At 54.0% G+C, this 18386-nt stretch overlaps 1 protein-coding gene across 1 annotated transcript; it reads right to left on the bottom strand.

Annotated features, from left to right (window-relative positions):
- Positions 1 to 1224: 1224 nt before the first annotated feature.
- Positions 1225 to 16373, bottom strand: Dpysl4 (dihydropyrimidinase like 4). Its single transcript, XM_051145542.1, has 14 exons — positions 16207 to 16373; positions 12848 to 12936; positions 12110 to 12294; positions 10473 to 10637; positions 8695 to 8756; positions 8515 to 8595; positions 7954 to 8022; positions 7432 to 7552; positions 6071 to 6227; positions 5578 to 5719; positions 4647 to 4817; positions 3976 to 4155; positions 2712 to 2877; positions 1225 to 1699 (listed from the first exon to the last, which is right to left on the bottom strand). Exons 1-14 carry the CDS (start codon positions 16243 to 16245, stop codon positions 1608 to 1610), a joined length of 1719 nt encoding a protein of 572 aa, XP_051001499.1. The 5' UTR covers positions 16246 to 16373; the 3' UTR covers positions 1225 to 1607.
- Positions 16374 to 18386: the final 2013 nt, after the last annotated feature.

Genomic DNA, 18386 nt, shown 5'->3' with positions numbered 1-18386 from the left:
GGCTACATGATAAGGCCATGTCTCCAAGACAAACAGAATCAAGTCTGAAACCTTATTGACCATGTATTTGGGGCCCAGAGGAAGTCCCTCCCCCCCGCAAAAAAAAAAAAAAAAAAGATTTCAGGGCTGCTAGGTCCTTCAGTAGAGTTGCTGCTAGGACCAAAGAAACCTTACGAAGATCCTGGATGCCGACAATGCTGTCTGTTCCCATGGAAACGCTCCTGCTGCTGAGAATGGATGTTGGGAGGAGGAGGAGGAGAGCAGTGTGGAGAAGACCTCTTGCTTTTAGAGGGATCCCCTGCCTGGGAGAAAGAACTGAGACTACCTCCATGAGAACAGGCTAATGGCGGGAGGCTAGCCCAGAAGTCCCAACCTCAGAAGGCACCGATAGGAACTACCTCCCTATTTTCCTTCCAGGGGTGGGGTCTGGCTACCAGCAGCTGCACTGGTCTCTTGGGGGAGGGGTCCTCTATACGACACCACACCCGTGTGGCATACCCCACAGCCTTCCATTTACTGCCTCACCTTAGCTGAGGTGGTTTGAGCCTGACCAGTCAGACCATGGGTGTCCTTCCTCCTGCTGACCACCTGGCTGTGTGTCTCAGCCAAAGACCCTAAGAGAAAGAACCCTCTTCACTGTTCAGGTCCAGCCATACCCATGGCCCAGAGCAGGGAGAGACCACACTGGTAGATAGCATGCAGCTAGGCAGAGGTGGCAGTAGTGGCAAGGGCTCCCTGGTCCCTGTACAAACATTTGTGAGGGAGGGAAGTCTGGCTGGCAACACACAGGCAGCCTCGAACCCAGACTTTTTTTTTTTTTATTGACCCGACTCACATCAGGCTTGGCCGGTGGCCGGCATCTGGTACAGCAGCATGCAGATCCCTGGCTCTGGTTTCCTCACAGTACAAAACCGCTACTCTAGTAAACCTATGGAAAGTCACTTTGTGGGAAAAGGAAAGTGTCTTAGCTAAGGGATCACCAAACTCCCTAGAGGGGGCTGCTACAGGAGCTCAGGTTTGGTCCTTGGAAGTGTATGTGTGGGAGGGAGCTACCCTGCACCGAGCAACTGGTGGATCCCTGAAGTCACAGCAGCTCCGCAAGGCGGAGGCTCCACTCACCCGCTCTCCTCCCTACACCGGGGCAGTCAGGGGGACAGGCCCCCCCCCAAGGGGTAGCTGCACCTTCACAACATGGAGCCAGTGGGAGCTTGGAGGCTTCCATGGGGCAGTGATTTCTTAAGGGGGTTGGCGGCAGCGAACACCCACCCTGCCCTATACCCAGACACCAGAAAGCTCACAGGCATGAGGCAGAGAGCTCTCATGGAGGCCTTCATGGTAAGGCCGGGGGTGGGGGTGGGGGGAGGCAAGAGGCACCTGGTCACTGCCATGTCTAGTTCTCTCGCTCTGGCAGTGAACTCTCCCTGGATTCAGCCCCCTGGAGGGAGCCCTCATAGTGGGGTCTGGGACTCCAAGGGGAGAGTTTATGGGGAAAGGAAGGGCAAGGCTGAGCACCGTTCACGATAAGCTACAAAGGAAGGAGCTAACTGAAGTGAGTGGTCCCCACACCCTGCCAGTGGGGACAGCACCAGCTTGCCAGACCCCCAAGTCTAGGAAAGAGAAGTGATGTTGGAGCGTCCTCCAGGGGGCGCCATGATCTTCTGAGCTGTGCGTCTGGCAATGTGATCATCAGCCTGAGACCCTGAGGAATGGACAAGTAAGTGAGATAAGGAGGTTGAAGGTGGGGGAGGGGTAGCACAGGCTCTCCTTCCATCCAAAAGGGAAGTTAGACATGGCTAACTGCACCCACTAAACCAGAGCCTATGTACCCAACCTATGCACCCAGGTTTGGTTTTCTCTCCAAAGCCATGGCTAATAGGGCAGGTGGCCAGGCAGAGGCTACTCATCCCTAAGGCTGAAAGGAATAGGCAAAGGCCAAGGGGGGCCTACAATCTGTGGGGACAGGAAAGCAAAGGCTAACTCTCTGGGAAGCCTGCCCCACTTGTGTGGATCCTCGTGATGTTAGGACTTGCCCCATCTTCTGAAGGACTTTCCCATTATCCCACGTCAGCAAGTAACCAGGAACTTCCCAAGTAGGAAGAGGAGAGAGTAAAGACAATATGGCAAAGGTGGGAAAAGTGGTAGAGAGGGTCTGGCTTTGGGCTGTAGGAAAGATGGGGGACCGGGAAACAACTCTGATGGTCAGCATGGCAGGTACATTCTAGTGTGTCCCTAAGTGAGTCCCTAAGGACCCAGCTCAGACCCAAACCTCACACTTCACTTCACCAGTGATTCTGGGACTGGTGGGGCTAGGGGAGCTGGATTATAACTTGGGTCCCCACAGAGCTGAGAGCTCTCTGCCCTGGAGGCTGGAAATTCTACGTTCAGTCCTGGACTAACATGTCTTCTTCCACCTTGCTTGATTGAAGGTGTGGGTTCATCTCAGTAGTACTCCAAAGGCAAATGCTAGGACAGCAATGGTCTTCCACAGCAGGGGTACACACCTCATTGTCCCCCATAAGGCTGGAAATGAGGTCCCTCATCAAGGTCAGTGCCTCCTACCCTACAGTACCCACATTGGCTGTCCATAGGACCACCCCTGGGATCTGCCCTGTGTATGCACATGTCCGAGTCTCCAGCTGAGCTTAGAGCCCATTGGGCCCAGGCTGGACCTAGCAGAAGCGCCTCTTTCCCCATGCCCGCACTCAACTCACCGGATAGGCTGAACCCCGACTGGTGCAGGTTGCGCACGGGTGGCACTGAGATCTTGCCTGGACAGGATGCACGAGCCTGCGTGCCACTCCCTGGCTTGGCAGGTAACATCACCTCATGGACAGGCCCATCGTACAGGCCTCGGGGCACACCGTGGATCTCTGCTAGCTGTGGGGCCAAAAGAGCTGGGGGCTTAGCTAGTTAAGTTGATGGGAGGGTAGTACCCTGCCTGTCTGCTCTGCACCCCAACTTGGCCCTGTTCAGTAATCCCATGCTCCCTCCCCTGAAATAGCGGAGCACACAACAGCTTCATACACTCCTCCTTCCTCAGTGCGCTCCCTGGGTATCAATGTGCGCACGTGCGCGCGCGCGCGCGCACACACACACACACACACACACACACACACACACACAGAGGGGGTGGTAGCCTCAGCCACAGAAACGTTCAGGGAAGGCCACTTAAGAGCAAAGCATCCTCACCTGGAACTGGACTGAGACCCGGCTCCCAACTGTGACCAGGAGGCAGCTTTGGGATGAGGTTCTGGGTCCTGTCCACCCAGAAAACGGCCCCCAAAGCCAGAGGGATTTCCTAAAACCCCGGCGGCATAGCCCAGTGACCCAAAGAGTGAAATTAGATGGGCCTGTACTCCTGACTGGCACCTCCCTGTGGCTCCCTGGGGCCTACTTGACAATCTGGCCTGAGCCAGCCTACAAGGCTGAGACTAGATCCTATTGGCAAGGGGGAAAGGGCTGTCGCTACTCAGCAGACAACAGCGGGGCAGGATGGAACCAGCTCCTACCACCATGTTTCCCCTCTGCAAATGGGACTGGCCTTGCCTCATACAGAGCTATTCTCTACGGGCTCCTTCTAAGGTCTCCATTCCTGCTCTACCCCTCACGGAGGAATTGGAGTGTAGGTGGTGTGCTCTGGACCACATTAGCATCTTCATGGTAATGTACTCAGGGAGGTGGTTACAAATGAGTTTATATCCACAGTTGCTATAGACAACTGTAACAGAGGAATGTGTACACCACCACCACTCAGTAGGCAGTGGGCACAGGAGGTACAGGAGGGGCTAGACCTCTGAAGGGCCTGCTGGCTACTTCCCCTAAAACAGGCAATGATCAGTAGGCCTTGGGCAAGCGATGGCTTCCACCATGCCATCCAAGCCACATGAAGAACCTTACCCAAGGGCTCACTGACTGCACTGGGGACACCACGCCTGCCACCCATTTGACGTCCCGTCATCCCATGTCCCGTCTTACCCTGTTGCGAGCCTTTATCCTCTTATAGACAAAGTCCGGGAACGTCTTCCGAGGAATGAAGCGGCCAGCCCCCGGAGTGACAAGCAGGTTTCCATCCTCCAGCACTACTCTGCCCTGACTTATGACCACCGTGGGCACTCCTCGGCACTCCACTCCTTCAAAGATGTTGTACTCGACATTCTGTGGGGGAGAGGCCCACAGGGGCAGCACCCTTTAGCCCTGACTCCAGGGCTGGCCAGCGCTACAGGCAACCTGCATGTGCTGGGCTAAGGTCCCACCCAGGAAAATAAATGCAACCGAGGCAGACAAGTGCCACACAGAAGGAATTACCCCCACAATCCATCCAGCACCACTGAGTCCCAAGATTCTTATAAAGTCAAAGGGAGCAGAGTGTGTTGGGGTTGGGGGTGAGCCTGTCCTTGCCTAGGCAGGTGTGGTACCCTCTACATCCATTTCCTTATTTGTAGAATGGTTCCACAGACTCAGCCACATACCCTTGTGGGCAGCAGACAAGATGGTGGTTGAATGAGGTGCTAGGTAGATGTGGCTCTGGACAGGTCAAGGCTACCAAGAGCCACAATGAGGGTGGACACCTGCCACCTATCCTGGTAAAGCCCCTGGGAAGCAGGTCCAGCCAGGCTCTGCTAAGGAGGGGTAGGGGACATCCTCACCAGGTTGTGGCTCTTGGCAGAGATGACTTTCGTGGCCCTGGGGTTCCAGATGACGAGATCAGCATCAGAGCCCACAGCCACACGCCCCTTCCTGGGGTAAAAATTGAAGATTTTGGCAGCATTTGTACTGGTCACGGCAACGAACTCGTTCTCATCCATTTTCCCTGAAGCCTGAAAAGGAAGAGTGGGCTGGTGGATGTTGTGAGCTGACCCAAGCTCAGGAAGGGCTAACCACGGCAAAAATAACCCACCCAGACAGGGGCACCAATGACAGTGACCAGGCAGTCCAGTGGTGACTGTTCCCTGTGGACACGGCCCCCATTGCTAGCTGCCTCTGTGAATAAATGGCGATACTCTTGATACCAACACGGGGAGACTGCGACTGGCTCCCTGGCTCCCAGGCATAGCAGAGGGATGAACTCAAGATGGGGCCAGGACACAGAGGAGGGAGCCCTGCCCTCGAAATCTGTACCTGTGTATATATCTGGCCTTCCTGCATGACAAGATTCAGCTATGTAGCTCGGGCTGACTTTTAATTATTCCTGCCCTAGCTTCCAGAGTGCTGGAACTACTCTGCCTTGCTATAAATGAATTCTTTTTAAAAATTTAAAGTTCTTCATTAACATGCACAATGACATATTTATGGTATGCAGGGTGATGGATATGACATTAATCTCCATGGTAGGGAATCCATAAATGTGATAACTCTTCTCCTAAGGAACATGTCTAGGTGCTGTGAACTGCTGAGCTAAGGCTTTAAAGGATAAGGCTGGTCTCTCTCTCCTCTGTGTCTCTGTTTCTCTGTCTCTGTCTCTTTCTCCCTCCCCCGCCCCTTGCTCTCTCTCACAAGCATTTCTGGTGGTGGGATCCTCCTGCAGCATGCTGCTGACAAGCCCTCGCCTCAGTCACATGTCCCCAGGCCTAGACTTACCACACATTTCTCCCAGACCACAGACATGCGCTCTTCTATACCGTTGATGCCCTCCGGGATCAGCGTGAAGTTATCTTTGCCAACAGCCTTCTGGGCCGTAGTGAAGGTGCAGTGTGCACTGCCTGTCACCTGGAGGTCCCCACTGAGAACAAGCCAGGGTCAGAGCGGGCCAGGGGCTTGGCCTTCCTGAACTGGACAGCTGGGTCAGCTGGAGCCTCTTAGGCAGCCAGCCAAGGCCACGGGAGAGGTCTAAGCTGGTACTTAAGTACAGAAGGAAGAAAGTGGGCAATGTGGGTATAATGTGGAGGGCATGAACAGAACGGATGATGAATCATGAGGGGCCAAGAGCAGGGCATAGGGGTGGAGAACCCCAGCTGGGATCCAGAACCCTGTACTTCCCCCAGCTGGCTGGGGTTCCTCTGGAAGCTTCTGGAAGAAGCATAGGCTCGGAGACCGCAGGCTGACCCGAGCTTTGGTGGAGGTGGCTACTCACCTGGACAGCAGGGAGGTGAGGTGGTCTGCAGTGGCAGGGTCCGGGTTGATAGGGGGTGAAGTGACAAAGGCCGCAGCCTTGGCCCAGTTCTTGCTCCAGTAGTGTGAACCGTCAGTGCCCAGGCTGGCGGTAATAGGTTCCCCAAAGACGACCACCCCTAAAGTGAGCAAGGCTTATGGCAGGACCCCACCAGCCTGTGCCCACTGGGAGTCTCAGCACAGCATGGACCTCACACTGCCACTGATATTTCTCTGTCCTTTCCGTGGCCAGGGAAAGCTTTTCTTCTTTTCTGCTCCCCACCTTCCCCCAAGTCGTTGACCCTGTGGTTCTTTGGGAGGCATAATAGCTGAGACTGTGATCCCTTCAATACCCATAATGTCCACTAGGGGTCAGCTGGTGGCCACTCTAGCTGGGTCACAGACTAGGCCTTGACCAATTAAGCCTGTCAGTTCAGACCTTGTACAGAGAGCTCTGAACTAGGCTGGGGCTGTTCCTATAAGGGAAAGCACCAGGCTCAGAATTGGGTGGGGACTGGTCCTGCTGCAGAGTAGCTTCTTGTAGGGGAGGGTGAAGCTTTTGGGGTAAGCCCACAGGCCCTGCTCAACCGGTGCTGGCAAACAATACTGATCCTCTCCCTTGTAAGCATGGTGAGTTTCTGTGCCAATCACTGGAAGAAAACTTGTGCCTGTATACGTCCACTTCTCCCCCGGGCACTCTACAGTCTCAAGGCGGAGTCAGGAAATGAGGTCTCATTATGAGACCAGGTGGGAAAATGGGTGCTAGGTTCCCCCACTGTTCTTGAACGTGCTGCCTCTTTTACACATGACCTTGGTCCTGTGGCCCAATCCTGGCCCTCTCCAGGTGCCCCAGTGATTTCTGGGACTTCCCTGGCCCTCTGAGCTCACAGCCTAGGCCCTGTCAATCACAGCTATGGGCCTGCCAGGACATAGATGTCTGCTCTCTGGATAGTCTGAGTGCTATGGGCACGGAGCCCCTCAGCTCTCCGGAAGTGTACCCCAGCTCCTGAACCCATAACAAATATGAAAGTGAACCTTCCTGTGGAATTGAGAACCCCTCTCAGATACATCCTCAGGATTCTGCCCTTGGGTCCCCTGGGAATAGAAATACGGGACCCCAGTTTGCTAAGAACTCCTAATAGACCGTTATGACTCTAACAAGGCTGAACACTGGGGGACACAGGGCTCCTAAACCTCACTTAAGCTTTTATCCCTGGGACTAACATAAGCAGGTGCCCCCCCCATGAGGAGACGTGTTTTTCCTCCTAACCGCCTGGAGATCCTCAATTTTCAGCAGAGCTCTCGGAGGCTAGGAACATATGGGAAGCCAGCGCTGGCACTCACCCCTGCGCTTGGCTTGGGCAACCATGTCGGCGGCACCCTTGCTCATCACCTTGGTGATGTATAGTGGGCAGTTAGCCTGCTTGGCAATGGTGACGGCTCTGTACACGGCCTCGGCCTCTACCTGAAGATGGTGAAGGGAGGACAGTCAGAACACAATGATCCCCAAGACTTCCTGACCAGGTGAGTTCTGGGATACCCAGAGGTCACCTATGAGATTGTAGGACTGGAGGTATCCCTTTTGGAGCAAGGGCCCAGCCAAGACCTCAGTGTCTAGAATCTGGGTTGCCCCACACAATTCTCAGGGTGCAAGTGCACTGCCTTCTTGCCTTGGTTAAGGGCTGTGCAGTGACAAGTGGTTGAGGTGGATAGTGGGTCGGCAGAGGGTCATTGCATTAAGCCCCCACTATGAGGGCAGAATGCATAGAGTGCTTCCCAGGTCATGAAGCAGGGCCAGAGTAGACCAGCACCCAGGGGTGGGGGTTGGGGGGCCGGAGATTGGTATTCTCAGCAGGGCAGACTTACCTCTTCAGGGTGGCTGAGAACATGGCCCTCAGGGCCAGTGATGCCTTGCTCCAGCAGGCGCTTCTGTTCCTACATGACCAATAGGATGCTTTGCTTCAGCCCCAGCCCTGGACATGAGGTGCCTGGCAGGCAAGCCCCATACTTCAAGCATAGTCCTGGGCCGCTGGACCTCCCAGAACGGAGCAACTATAAAGAACTCAGAGCAGAGTGGGCCTGGGGAAGGCTAGCCCAAGGTGCAGGCTCTTGACAGGGGGCTACCCCACTTGACTCGCTTCTGACCCTGGGTGTCACATTGTATTTTCCAAAAAGAGACTGGTACGGTACTTTGGGAAGATCTGTGACCATCATGGAAAAACTTATGGTATGGTTTCAATGTTCTTTAAGAATCCCGAACACAAAGGCTGTTTGACCTTTGACTTAACGTGTCCTCCCTCCTTAGAAATCTTGCTTCTATCTATGGGTCACAGAGGTAACAGTTCTTTGTCTTTCCACTGGGATCCACATACTAGCCATCAGCGTGACCCACCCAGCCAACCCTGTGGGTGCCATAGCCTCTCATACCTCCTCCACGATGTCCCCGTTTTCAGCGTGCACCTGGGCCAAGGCTCCCAGGTCACGGATGAGGCTGAAGATTTCATACATCTGTGAAGGAGGCAAACAGGGTCCCGTGTTTGTAGGGTTCTCTCTCCAGCAACAGCCCAAGACACCACACTTGTTTGTTCCCTCTGAACTTGGCCTCACCTGACCGTCAGTACACTGGCACCTGTCCTTGTACGCCATGAAGACCAGGAAGGAGTTCACACCTGGAAGAGAGGCTAGAGTGGGTCAGACACCAGGAGAGGAACCCAGAGACAGTGACACATGCTGCCTAGCATAGCATCTTGCAGACAGACCTCCCCCACCAAGAAGTCAGGTTGCATGGACCAAGTTAGCGATGTCCAGGCCGCTTCCTTGCTGCTGCTCAATACCCTGAGTTCGGGAGTCTTTGCTCATGCAGGAGGCACACGGGTATGAGATCTGCTATCACTACCACATGTCAGGCAGATCTCCACTCCTCCAAGGCACAGAGCAGTGTCACGGGCTTGCTGCCTAAGCCCCTTCCGCTCTCTTCAGGAAAAGCAGCCAGGCCTGGCATGCTGGGGCGAGCCTTTCTTGGGCCATCTGGCATGTCACCTGCCTACAGGCCCCGAGTCATACTTTCCCATACCACAGCTCACAGTGCACATTCGTGGCACCCTGAGAGGGGCAGGCAGATCTCAGAGCTGGCACCTCAGACACAGAGGAGGAAATGGGGGGGGGGCTGGTGCTCCCAATATTGAAGTCCAATCAGGAGCATGGTTGAGTCTTCCCAACTGGACAGCCAGAATCTGCCCACCTCCCAGGACCAGGACTGATGAAGTTCCACTGTGGCCTGAAGGCAACCCCAAACCCACCCAGCCCAGAGCTCTGTTCCCTTGCTGCATAGAAAGTGATAATGTGGGGCACCCTGGGAAAAACTGAGTCATCTTCTGCCATCCTCCCAAGTGATGTGTGATGTCTGATGTCAATTTCTGAGTAGGAGGCAATCGTGACAGGGAGAGGGAGTTCTGCAGACACCTGGTTCAGAGACATGAGGCTGCGGGGAGTCTAACTATTAGCTGGAGAGTGGACTCCAGTACACCCATGAGGAGGAGGTGTGGGACCCTACACTCCAAAGGGGACCAGTGTGAAGACACTGTCATTCTCTGGGAACTGGAACCCAGAGGAGACGGCCTTGGGGCCATAACAGGCAGGCAGCAGTGTTCCTTGTAAGCGTCACGGTTCTATAGTCAGGAAGTCTAGGGTCTTGGCCCTGCTCACAGGCAAACTACAGACACCACCTGGAACTCAGTATAAGACACACATCCAGTACAGTATTACTTTTCATCAGTCCATGAATAAACCCTGATGTGGTTTTAGATCTAGGTCTTTGTGTAGAATGGAGCTCATCTTTTTTTTTAAAGATGTATTTGTTTGTTTGTTTATTAATTATTCTGCCTGGATGTGAACAAGCAGGCCAGAAGAGGGCACCAGATCCCACCATGTGGTTGCTGGGAATTGAACTCAGGACCTTTGGAAGAGCAGTCAGTGCTTTCTGAGCCATCTCTCCAGCCCACGGAGCTCATCTTTACTTATAGGTGGGTCAGTTTCAATACAGAGCTTAAAACAACCTCTTAAGGGAAAACCCAAGTGATGGGAAGTGTGGCTACTTCTTTGTCATCTGGGCATCTCTTTTCTAAAAAGCAGAGAGCCAAAGACAGCATGGTCCACTGCCGTTTCTGTGGAAAGAGCAATTTCAGGATGTGCTCATGGCACAGAGCCTCCTAGCCCAGAGTCTTTGAAAGCAGAATTGATCTTGGTTGACTCTGCCCCAACTCAATGCCTAAATCCCGCTTTCAGAACATGCTGGCAAATCACAGGGGACCTAGAAGGGACCCCTCAGTCTGCCTGCAGATGCAGCGAGTGATCCCCAGATACAACTACCCCTCAGTGTTGCTCACCTTTGTCCCTGACTAGGGCTTCCAGCTCCTCTTTGGTGCTCTCATGCCAGCGGGGAATGTCCACATGTAGGGAGTAGTCACAGCATGCTGCACTGTCCGCTCGCTCCCGCCACTGCTCATAAGCCGCCAGCAGGCTCACCCCAGCATCAGGAAACACGTGGTCCACTGTGGCGGGGGTGGGGGGGGAGGGGGAAGCATGTTCAGCCAGGCTAAGGTACCCTACCATTGTCTCTGACGGGGATTTGGTTTCACATTCTGGAGACCAGAGTGGGATTGGAAAAAGACATGACAGAGGGATGTCCTGCCTTGCTTCCTTCCCCGTTCCTTCTAGTCAGGTCATAGGTGTCTTCTGTCCCACATCCTTCCTGCCTCTAAGTAGAGCACTGAGCAGGGAGCCTTAGCTCAAACCACCCCAGTTCCAGCAGACCTCGGCTCCCTGGAGAACAGCAGTGACAGTCAGGGTTTTCAGCTGTCCACAGTGCTGGTCCTGTGGACGTGCATGCTTCTAGAAAATTCCCTCCACTGAGTCAGTTTCCATGGCCTTGATGCCTCCATAAGCCCTGCACAGAGGCCACTGTGCTGGATCCTTCCTATTCCAAGGTCCAAACACTGCTCCCTGGCCACTAAACAAAACGGTGCACCTCCAGAACCAGCAGCTGCCTCGCCTCCATCCTACATTCCCACCCCATTTGTCCATCACACAGGACACTACTCAGGAGTAGGCACATGCACTACATACCCTATGCTTCAGCCTTATGTATATGCCATTTGCATTTCTAGAGACACCTCATGGAATAGGTGACACTAATGGTGTCCCGCCTGGGCCACCACATGCACTTGAGCAAGAGCCCGCGGTGGCCATCTTGCTCCTAGCTTTCCTTCAGCCTATGACAGAGTGAACCAAATCAAGCTGTGGGTGTAGCAATGGCTGAGTGTCGCTGTGAAGGGTCTGGAGTCTGGTAGCAGCAAGGACAGTGTTTACTGTGTGCCAGCTGCACAAAGAAACTTGGGTGGTAAATCGTTTGTCCTCGGGCCCTAGAAATGAGCCCTTCCCTCTTACCTTCAAGGCACATAGCATGAGTGTGTGGGGCCATAATAATGACACGAAAGACAGAGATGTACACACAGAGAGAGCTCAGATGCGGCTGGATAAATGTCCTGTCTCAAAAACCACAGCCTCAACTCTTAACGCAGGCAAAAACTTACTGCAAACTTCAAAGGCAGAGTCCTGGCCCAAACACTACAATTCTTTTGGTCCAAAGCACTGGGATTTCCAAACCCCAGTTCCTGGCCAGCTGCCAATCCCCTAGAAGGCGTAAGTGAGCACACTTCTTTTTATCCAGAGCCCATCAGCATCCCAGAGCTAGCCAAGGCAACTGGCCCAGAAAGAGAAGCAGAGATGGCAGGGGTGTACCCAGCATGTCTTAAGATGGAGCTATAACAGAGAAACAGAAATGAGGCAAACCATCTCATGCAATAAGGAAACGGGCCATGCACAGTCCCAGCATGCCTAACCATCTACAGGAACCCAGCCTCGTACTAAGTGCTGTGATAACACACACGATATACAAGGAAGCCAGAGCCACTGTCTTTATTCAAGGCTTCATGACTACCTGGCAAGCGGCCTGCACACTCACATATCATAGTGGTCCCGCCCGCCAGGGCCGCCTTAGTGCCCTGACAGAAATCATCAGCTGGGGTCATGCCCAGTACGGGCATCTGCAGCCGGGTGTGGACGTCAACTCCACCGGGCAGTACCATCAGGCCATGAGCATCGATGGTTTTGATGCCCCCGGGGACGATGAGATTTTCTCCAATCTGTCTGAAAGCAACAACAACAAAAAGAAGAGTCATCACTGTTCACAGAGAGCTCCAATGAGAACTTCAACAACCTCCATGGCAGAGGCTCTAAGAAGTGAGGGCTTGGAATCTTGCCCGTGAGAAACAAGCAGGCCAGATGGCTACCTGCCTGCCCAGATGCCAGAGAATAAAACTCACACTGTCTCGGGAGGGCAGTGCGGAGGGGCCAATATGCCTTGCCTCCTGGCCTCCCCTGGAGCCCCTGTGTGCCGTCTACTGACCAGTACTGGAGCTCCTCGGTACATAATGCAGAGAAGTGAGCAGATCAGCATTTATTACTCATCTCCAGGAGCCCAGACTTGTACTAAATGCTGTGATAACACAAAGACACACAGACACTAGATGCATTTTGTTTCTCAAGGCCTTATGGTTATCCAGCAAAACTACCATGCCTCAAGGACTATTCCCAGGGACAGGCCTTTGAGGGGGTGTGGGGTGGGAAAGCACCCCTGAGTACCAGGTAACCAACATTCACACAATTGCATATCTAGAAATACCTCTGGGCAGAGACTTACTTAATCAGACCGTCTTCCACATAGAGATCGGCATAGAAGGACTGGTCATCATTCACAATCTTCCCACCTTTGATGAGCAGGCGATCACTCTGACAGAGACAAAGCAACAGGCGCTGACCGAGACGTCCTAGGCTACTAGGACCTTCTCCCCCTAGGACGACTGAAATATATTGACACGTTTTGTAGTCATAAGAGGTTTGTTTACAGCGCTCCAAAACAGGGTGCTCAGAGCAGTGTCCAGCATGGCCCTGGCACTACTGAGTGGGGACACCAGGGCAAAGCCATGCTGGTGAAAGTGTGGCGGAGCAACTGCTAACATCCTAACCTTCCTTCCAACCATCAGGGCACCTGGCTGCTCCCCTCCCACCTGTGCCGACAAAGGCAAAGTGGGCAACGACGGGCTGTTACACCAGAATGCCACAGGCCATGTTGGTGGCAGAAGGGACAGGGCAGAGCAAAAGCTAGACATCTTAGTCTCAAATCCAGAGGTTACAGCTTAGGGACAGACTGATGCCAGCGGTGTGTCTCTACGATTCTCCACCAAGGCACAAGCTATCAAACTGAAGCAGACAGAAGGGCACAAAGCTAGGGTGAGAGGAATTCAGACTGCCTTCTGCAACAGAAGGGCTTTTCTGGGGGAGCTAGTACCAGAGGGGGACCAGTGTGTTGGGGCAGAGGTGGGGGATTGTTCCAGGCTACGAAGCAGCTATACGAAGGTGCCGAGGAACATGATGGCTACAACTAACGCGAGAGCAAGAGGAAGAACAGGCTGGGCGAGTTGGGGCATAGACATTGGGGGCCAGAGGCATTTGATTAGTTGTGACCAATACAGATTATTACCCAGGCTGGTAGAAAGAAAATTAATATTGATATAGAAAAGGGGAGCAGGATTACTGTTTGGGTGGTTTCATGGGTTGCTCGGGGAAGGCGGGAGCATCTTGACCAGTGTTATGGACATGTGCATGAGAAAACAGATTTGATGGGGTCTGGGAGTTGATAGGCAGAACTAACAGAGAGAGAGGCCATGGGCATGAAGGGCGGGGTGGTGATGATGGAATCAGATGGCCACAGCCTCTGATGCAGTGTGAAGACTTTTAAGTGGGCGAAGAAAGAGAATATGGGTAAGGCCAGCTGTCTGTGGGATAACCTCGGCAAAATGGAGGCAGAGGATCAGACTGACCCATTCCAATGCTTAGCATCCACAAGCAGACACTTCTAAGACCAAGCAGGAGGGAGGAGTCAGGCAGAAAGTGGAAACTGCGGATGGAATTCTGCCTGGACGTCAGAATCAATGGCCCAGCTTCAGGGGGGAGAAACAGTGGAGCCACACAAGAACTGAAAGGGCAGATGCAGAACCGCACGTGCAAGGGTAGACTTGCGGATGCGATGATTCTTCCTGTGAACTAGCCAGGGAAGTCACGCTGCACCAAATTCCTGTGGCCCGTGTGGCAGCCGGGCCAGGCCTCCAGGCCAGCTTCAGCTCTGCTATCCCATCCGTCTGAGGCCAGGAGAACCAGCTGAGTGTGTGGCAAGCAGAACTTATCAGCCTCCAGTGATGGGGAGCCCAAGGGTTGGGCTGAATTCTCAGGGCAACTATGCCCCTAGCCTATACCACCCGGCCCTCTGCCTGTACACTCCAGAATCGCAAACAATTTTTTTTTTAAGCTTCATATTGTCTGGGGGGCACAAATGAGAAGGACTTGTAAACATTTTGTGAAGTTCACATCGCAATGTCTACAGATGAAGTTCACAGATTCACTAATGTCCATGAAACCACCCTACCCAGGAATCCTCAAGTGGGACAGACAGGGTACGGCCTTACCTTGGACTTACCATCTGGGCCATCCTGGAAATAGCTTGTTGACTGTATCTAGCATGGCTGTGGCTCACTTACCAAGTCTCTCTTTAAATGTCCAAAGATGCTCACTAACCAAGCCCCATTGAGCACCGGTGTCTATGTAGTCTGCATAGGCCTACTACAGGCACCCACTTTGCAAGGCTGCTACTCTGGACCACACCCCACCTCTTCCCCTTTGGTCTAGCCATTCTCAGAAAAATCTAGGAAAACTCAGCTCTTAGGAGGAATCTCTAAGCCAGAAATATTGAACTCTTGGGTCCTTATTCAGATTCCTGTTTTCAGGCTCCAAAATTTGCATTCTGGGGTCCTCCTGAGTTTGGGAGAACAAGCAACGCTGCAATAGACCCCATCTAGATAAATGGGAGTTCCAGTGAGCCTTCTCTCTCTTCATGAACACTGCCTGGCTGGGCAGGAGCCTGCCCACCAGCATCTCCACTCACTGACAGCTGGCTGGTGGGACTGTCTCCTCAGGCCTGGACCACTCTAGGAATAGTAGGCAGTCAAGAGGTAGGAACTAATTCTGGTTCTGTGAGAGGGGGCTCTTTCCTCTTTGAGGTTCCCCTCCCCAAGGAGAGGACTCCCCTCAGAAAGCTAGGGAGTTGACCTCCCCCCAGCAGCCTGGTTGGACTTCAGAGCTCTTGCAAGAACAAGTCCAGAGGTTTTTGTTTTTTGTTTTTTCCTTGAGACCTCCGGGAGCCCCACACCTGGTCCAGCTCATCACAGGAGCCTCCCTCTCTTCCTCACAGGCTTCCGGCTGGCCCAGTGGGAAGGCTTTGTTTCCTGGCCGGTTGGGTGGACACACTGACCTCCTACTTTCTGCATGTCTGTGTTGGGGAGCTCTGTTCCGAAAGGGAGCTCTGCAGGGATGCTGGTCTGAGTGGTCAGTTAGTACTCACCTCCCGAGGAGTCTCCAAACCCAGCTTCGTGCAGGGGTTCGGGGTCTCCAGGGGCACCAGATCTAGTAGCCAGGGCTAAATCGCTTTGTCTCGGACAAAGCGTTAGAGACTCGGAAGAGGCCCATCCAGGGGGTAGGCGGCCCACGGGCTTCTCTGGGAATAGCATCGGACATCCGAGTGCCTTAGGCCCGGGCCAACAAAAGCTGCGTCCGACGGCTGGCCTGGAGACAGAACTCCAAGCAATGTCCAGTTGAACCCCATCCGCCTCCCGCCAGACCCAGCAGGAGGCCGACCACCTACTCTCTGGGTAGCAGGCCGCTAGCGCACCCGCACCCGGCCTCTCCAAGCCGATCACCCAAGTCCGGAGAGCTGGCGGGCTCCGGGCCTGTGCGTGGGCTGCGCAATGGGTTCCGCCGGCCTGGAAAGCTCTCTCCTCTGCTGGCGGCTCGCGAAGGAGAGGGGGAGAAAGGACTGGCGCCTGGCCCGGGACTGGAGCAGGTGTGGGACGCACGGATAGGGCCGGGAGGGTCGTCCGCTGAGCATGCAAACCACTCCCGCCGTGGGCAAGGGGCGCCAGACGCAGCGGGGGCGGGAGTCCGACTCACCGAGATCCGGGGAATGCTCTTCTTGCCTTGGAAGGACATCTTGATCCGCGGGCGGGCTGAGAGTCCCCGGTAGGGGCTGTGCGGGCGTGGACGTGCTGGCGGGAACACGCGCGGAGCTTAGGGAGTCCGAGCCGGAGCTAGCCGAGCGCTGGGCTCAGATTAGCTTATTTGCATCCAGACCCCGCCCACCGACCTTAATTTGCATCCGGGCCCCTCCCTCTGCTCTCGTTTGGGCGAGAGAGCTCGCGACCTCTCTCCCACCTTCCTCTCCCTTTCCCTTAACTCTTCCCTCCCTCCCTCCCCTCCCCAAGAACACTCCGGAGGCCACGGCTGGAATCATGGCACCCGGAGAGTGATGGGTTGCAACCTGTCATGACCAACGTGTATGAAGTTTGCACTCAGAGAAGAGGAGAGGTGCGGGTCTCGCCTGGCCCCCACCTAGTCTTGTTTTGTGATGGGCCGAGGCACCCCAGGCTCCGGTTTCAAAACTAATTCTGACCTCTGGGAGGAGGTGCTGCTGGAGCCAGAATCTAGCCTGGTATCTCTGGCAAAATCCAGACATCTTCAGGGAATGACTGGAGGTTGGAGAGCAAGAGCCTGGCCTGGCGTGACTGCGGGACTAGGGAGTGGGGATGCCTACTAGGCCAGACTGTTCTTTGGCTGATCTAGTCACACCAGTATGGCGTAGGAGGAGTTGGAGAAGCAGAGAAAAACAGCCAAGACACAGAGAGATGAAAGGGCTGGACTGGGAACTTCCAAGGAAGACCGAGGTTGAGACTCAGGGTAGAGAAATCCAGGTGGAACCAACAGCTGGCAATGCACTCCCAGTCTCAGGACTACCCTCATTAAGTCCCCGCCTCCCGGTCCTGCTTTGTCTACCTGCTGGGGCCGGTACCTGGGACAGGTTTCTTTGGCTAGGTCATCTCTGCCTAGCTCTTTGGGTTCCTCCCAAGGGCCCTGTAGTTCCTGGTGTGGCTCACCCGGCCCGCTGACCTGAGGACCTCTGCGGGCTGCCAAGTGGTGCGTCCATTGGTAGTATCTTATTTCCCAAGGCGTTCTTCATGGAAAGGCAGACAATGCCAAGTTTGAGCCCAGCCAGAGGCTTCACAGACATGTTAGGACTGCGACGCCATCACGGTGGGAGTGGGAGATTTGCAGCCAGCTGACCACAACTCCTAGCATGAGGTCTGCACTCTGTACAGTCGGAACCGGGCAGTGCTGCAGCCTTGGGGTGGGGGGTGGGGGGCGCGGCTACAAGTCCCGCCTCCTTCTCAGTGGAGCAAACGTAAACCTTGAGCTGTCCATTTACAAAGGGTGCTGAACACGTTGGTGCCTCTGGTCAGGGGCCCAACGTTGGGCTGGACCAGAGGTACCAACTGTCCTAAAGAACTCTGGTGGCTTTCCTTCGGGACACAACATCTGCCCCCACTTTCTTTTCTTTTTGGTTTTTCGAGACAGGTATTCTCTATGTAACAGCCCTGGATGTCCTGGAACTCTCTTTGTAGATCAAGCACAGAGATTCTGCCTCTGCCTCCACCTCCCAAGTGCTGGGATTAAAGGTGTGTACCACTATAGCTACTTTTCGCCCCACTTTCAGGAGGCAGGGCAAGAGCCGTAAAGCTGGTGTCTGTTCTACTCCAGATGCTTTGGGTGTGTCCGTGTTGGGCCACGGTGTAAGAAGAGGGTCTAAGGACTTGCAAGGACAGCCTGTTCTAAAGCCAAGGTCAAGGTTTTGGGATGAGACAAGCCAGAGATGCTCTCAGACACCCCCTCCAACCCCAGCAGGTTACAGGACAATCGTTGTTGTCACTGTGGAGTCTACACTGATGGATTTTAAACAAAAAGACCCCGCCTTCACATTGTCCACCCGGCCAGCTCCTTTAGAACACGGCTTGGGACAATAAGTTGTTCTACCAGAGGACCACGGGCCTGTCAGTGAGCCAAAGGCATCACCCCTCTTTCCACATGCCCTGGACTCCCACTTCCCCCAGTGCACTTGTAAAACTTGAGCGTCTCAGCGGTGGTGTGAGAGTTTCTACAATTGATATACCCAATTCTTATTAAGATGTCAAGTTCTTTTCCTTTTTTTTTTTTCTTTCTTTCTTTTCCTTTCTTAAGTTATGTGAATTCTCCATGCTACATACTAGATGAAATCACTGGAAGACACTTTCCAGGTAGCC

Source organism: Acomys russatus, chromosome 5, assembly GCF_903995435.1.
Source record: "Acomys russatus chromosome 5, mAcoRus1.1, whole genome shotgun sequence".
Taxonomy (NCBI): Eukaryota; Metazoa; Chordata; class Mammalia; order Rodentia; family Muridae; genus Acomys; species Acomys russatus.
This window is presented reverse-complemented; position numbering and strand designations above follow the sequence as displayed.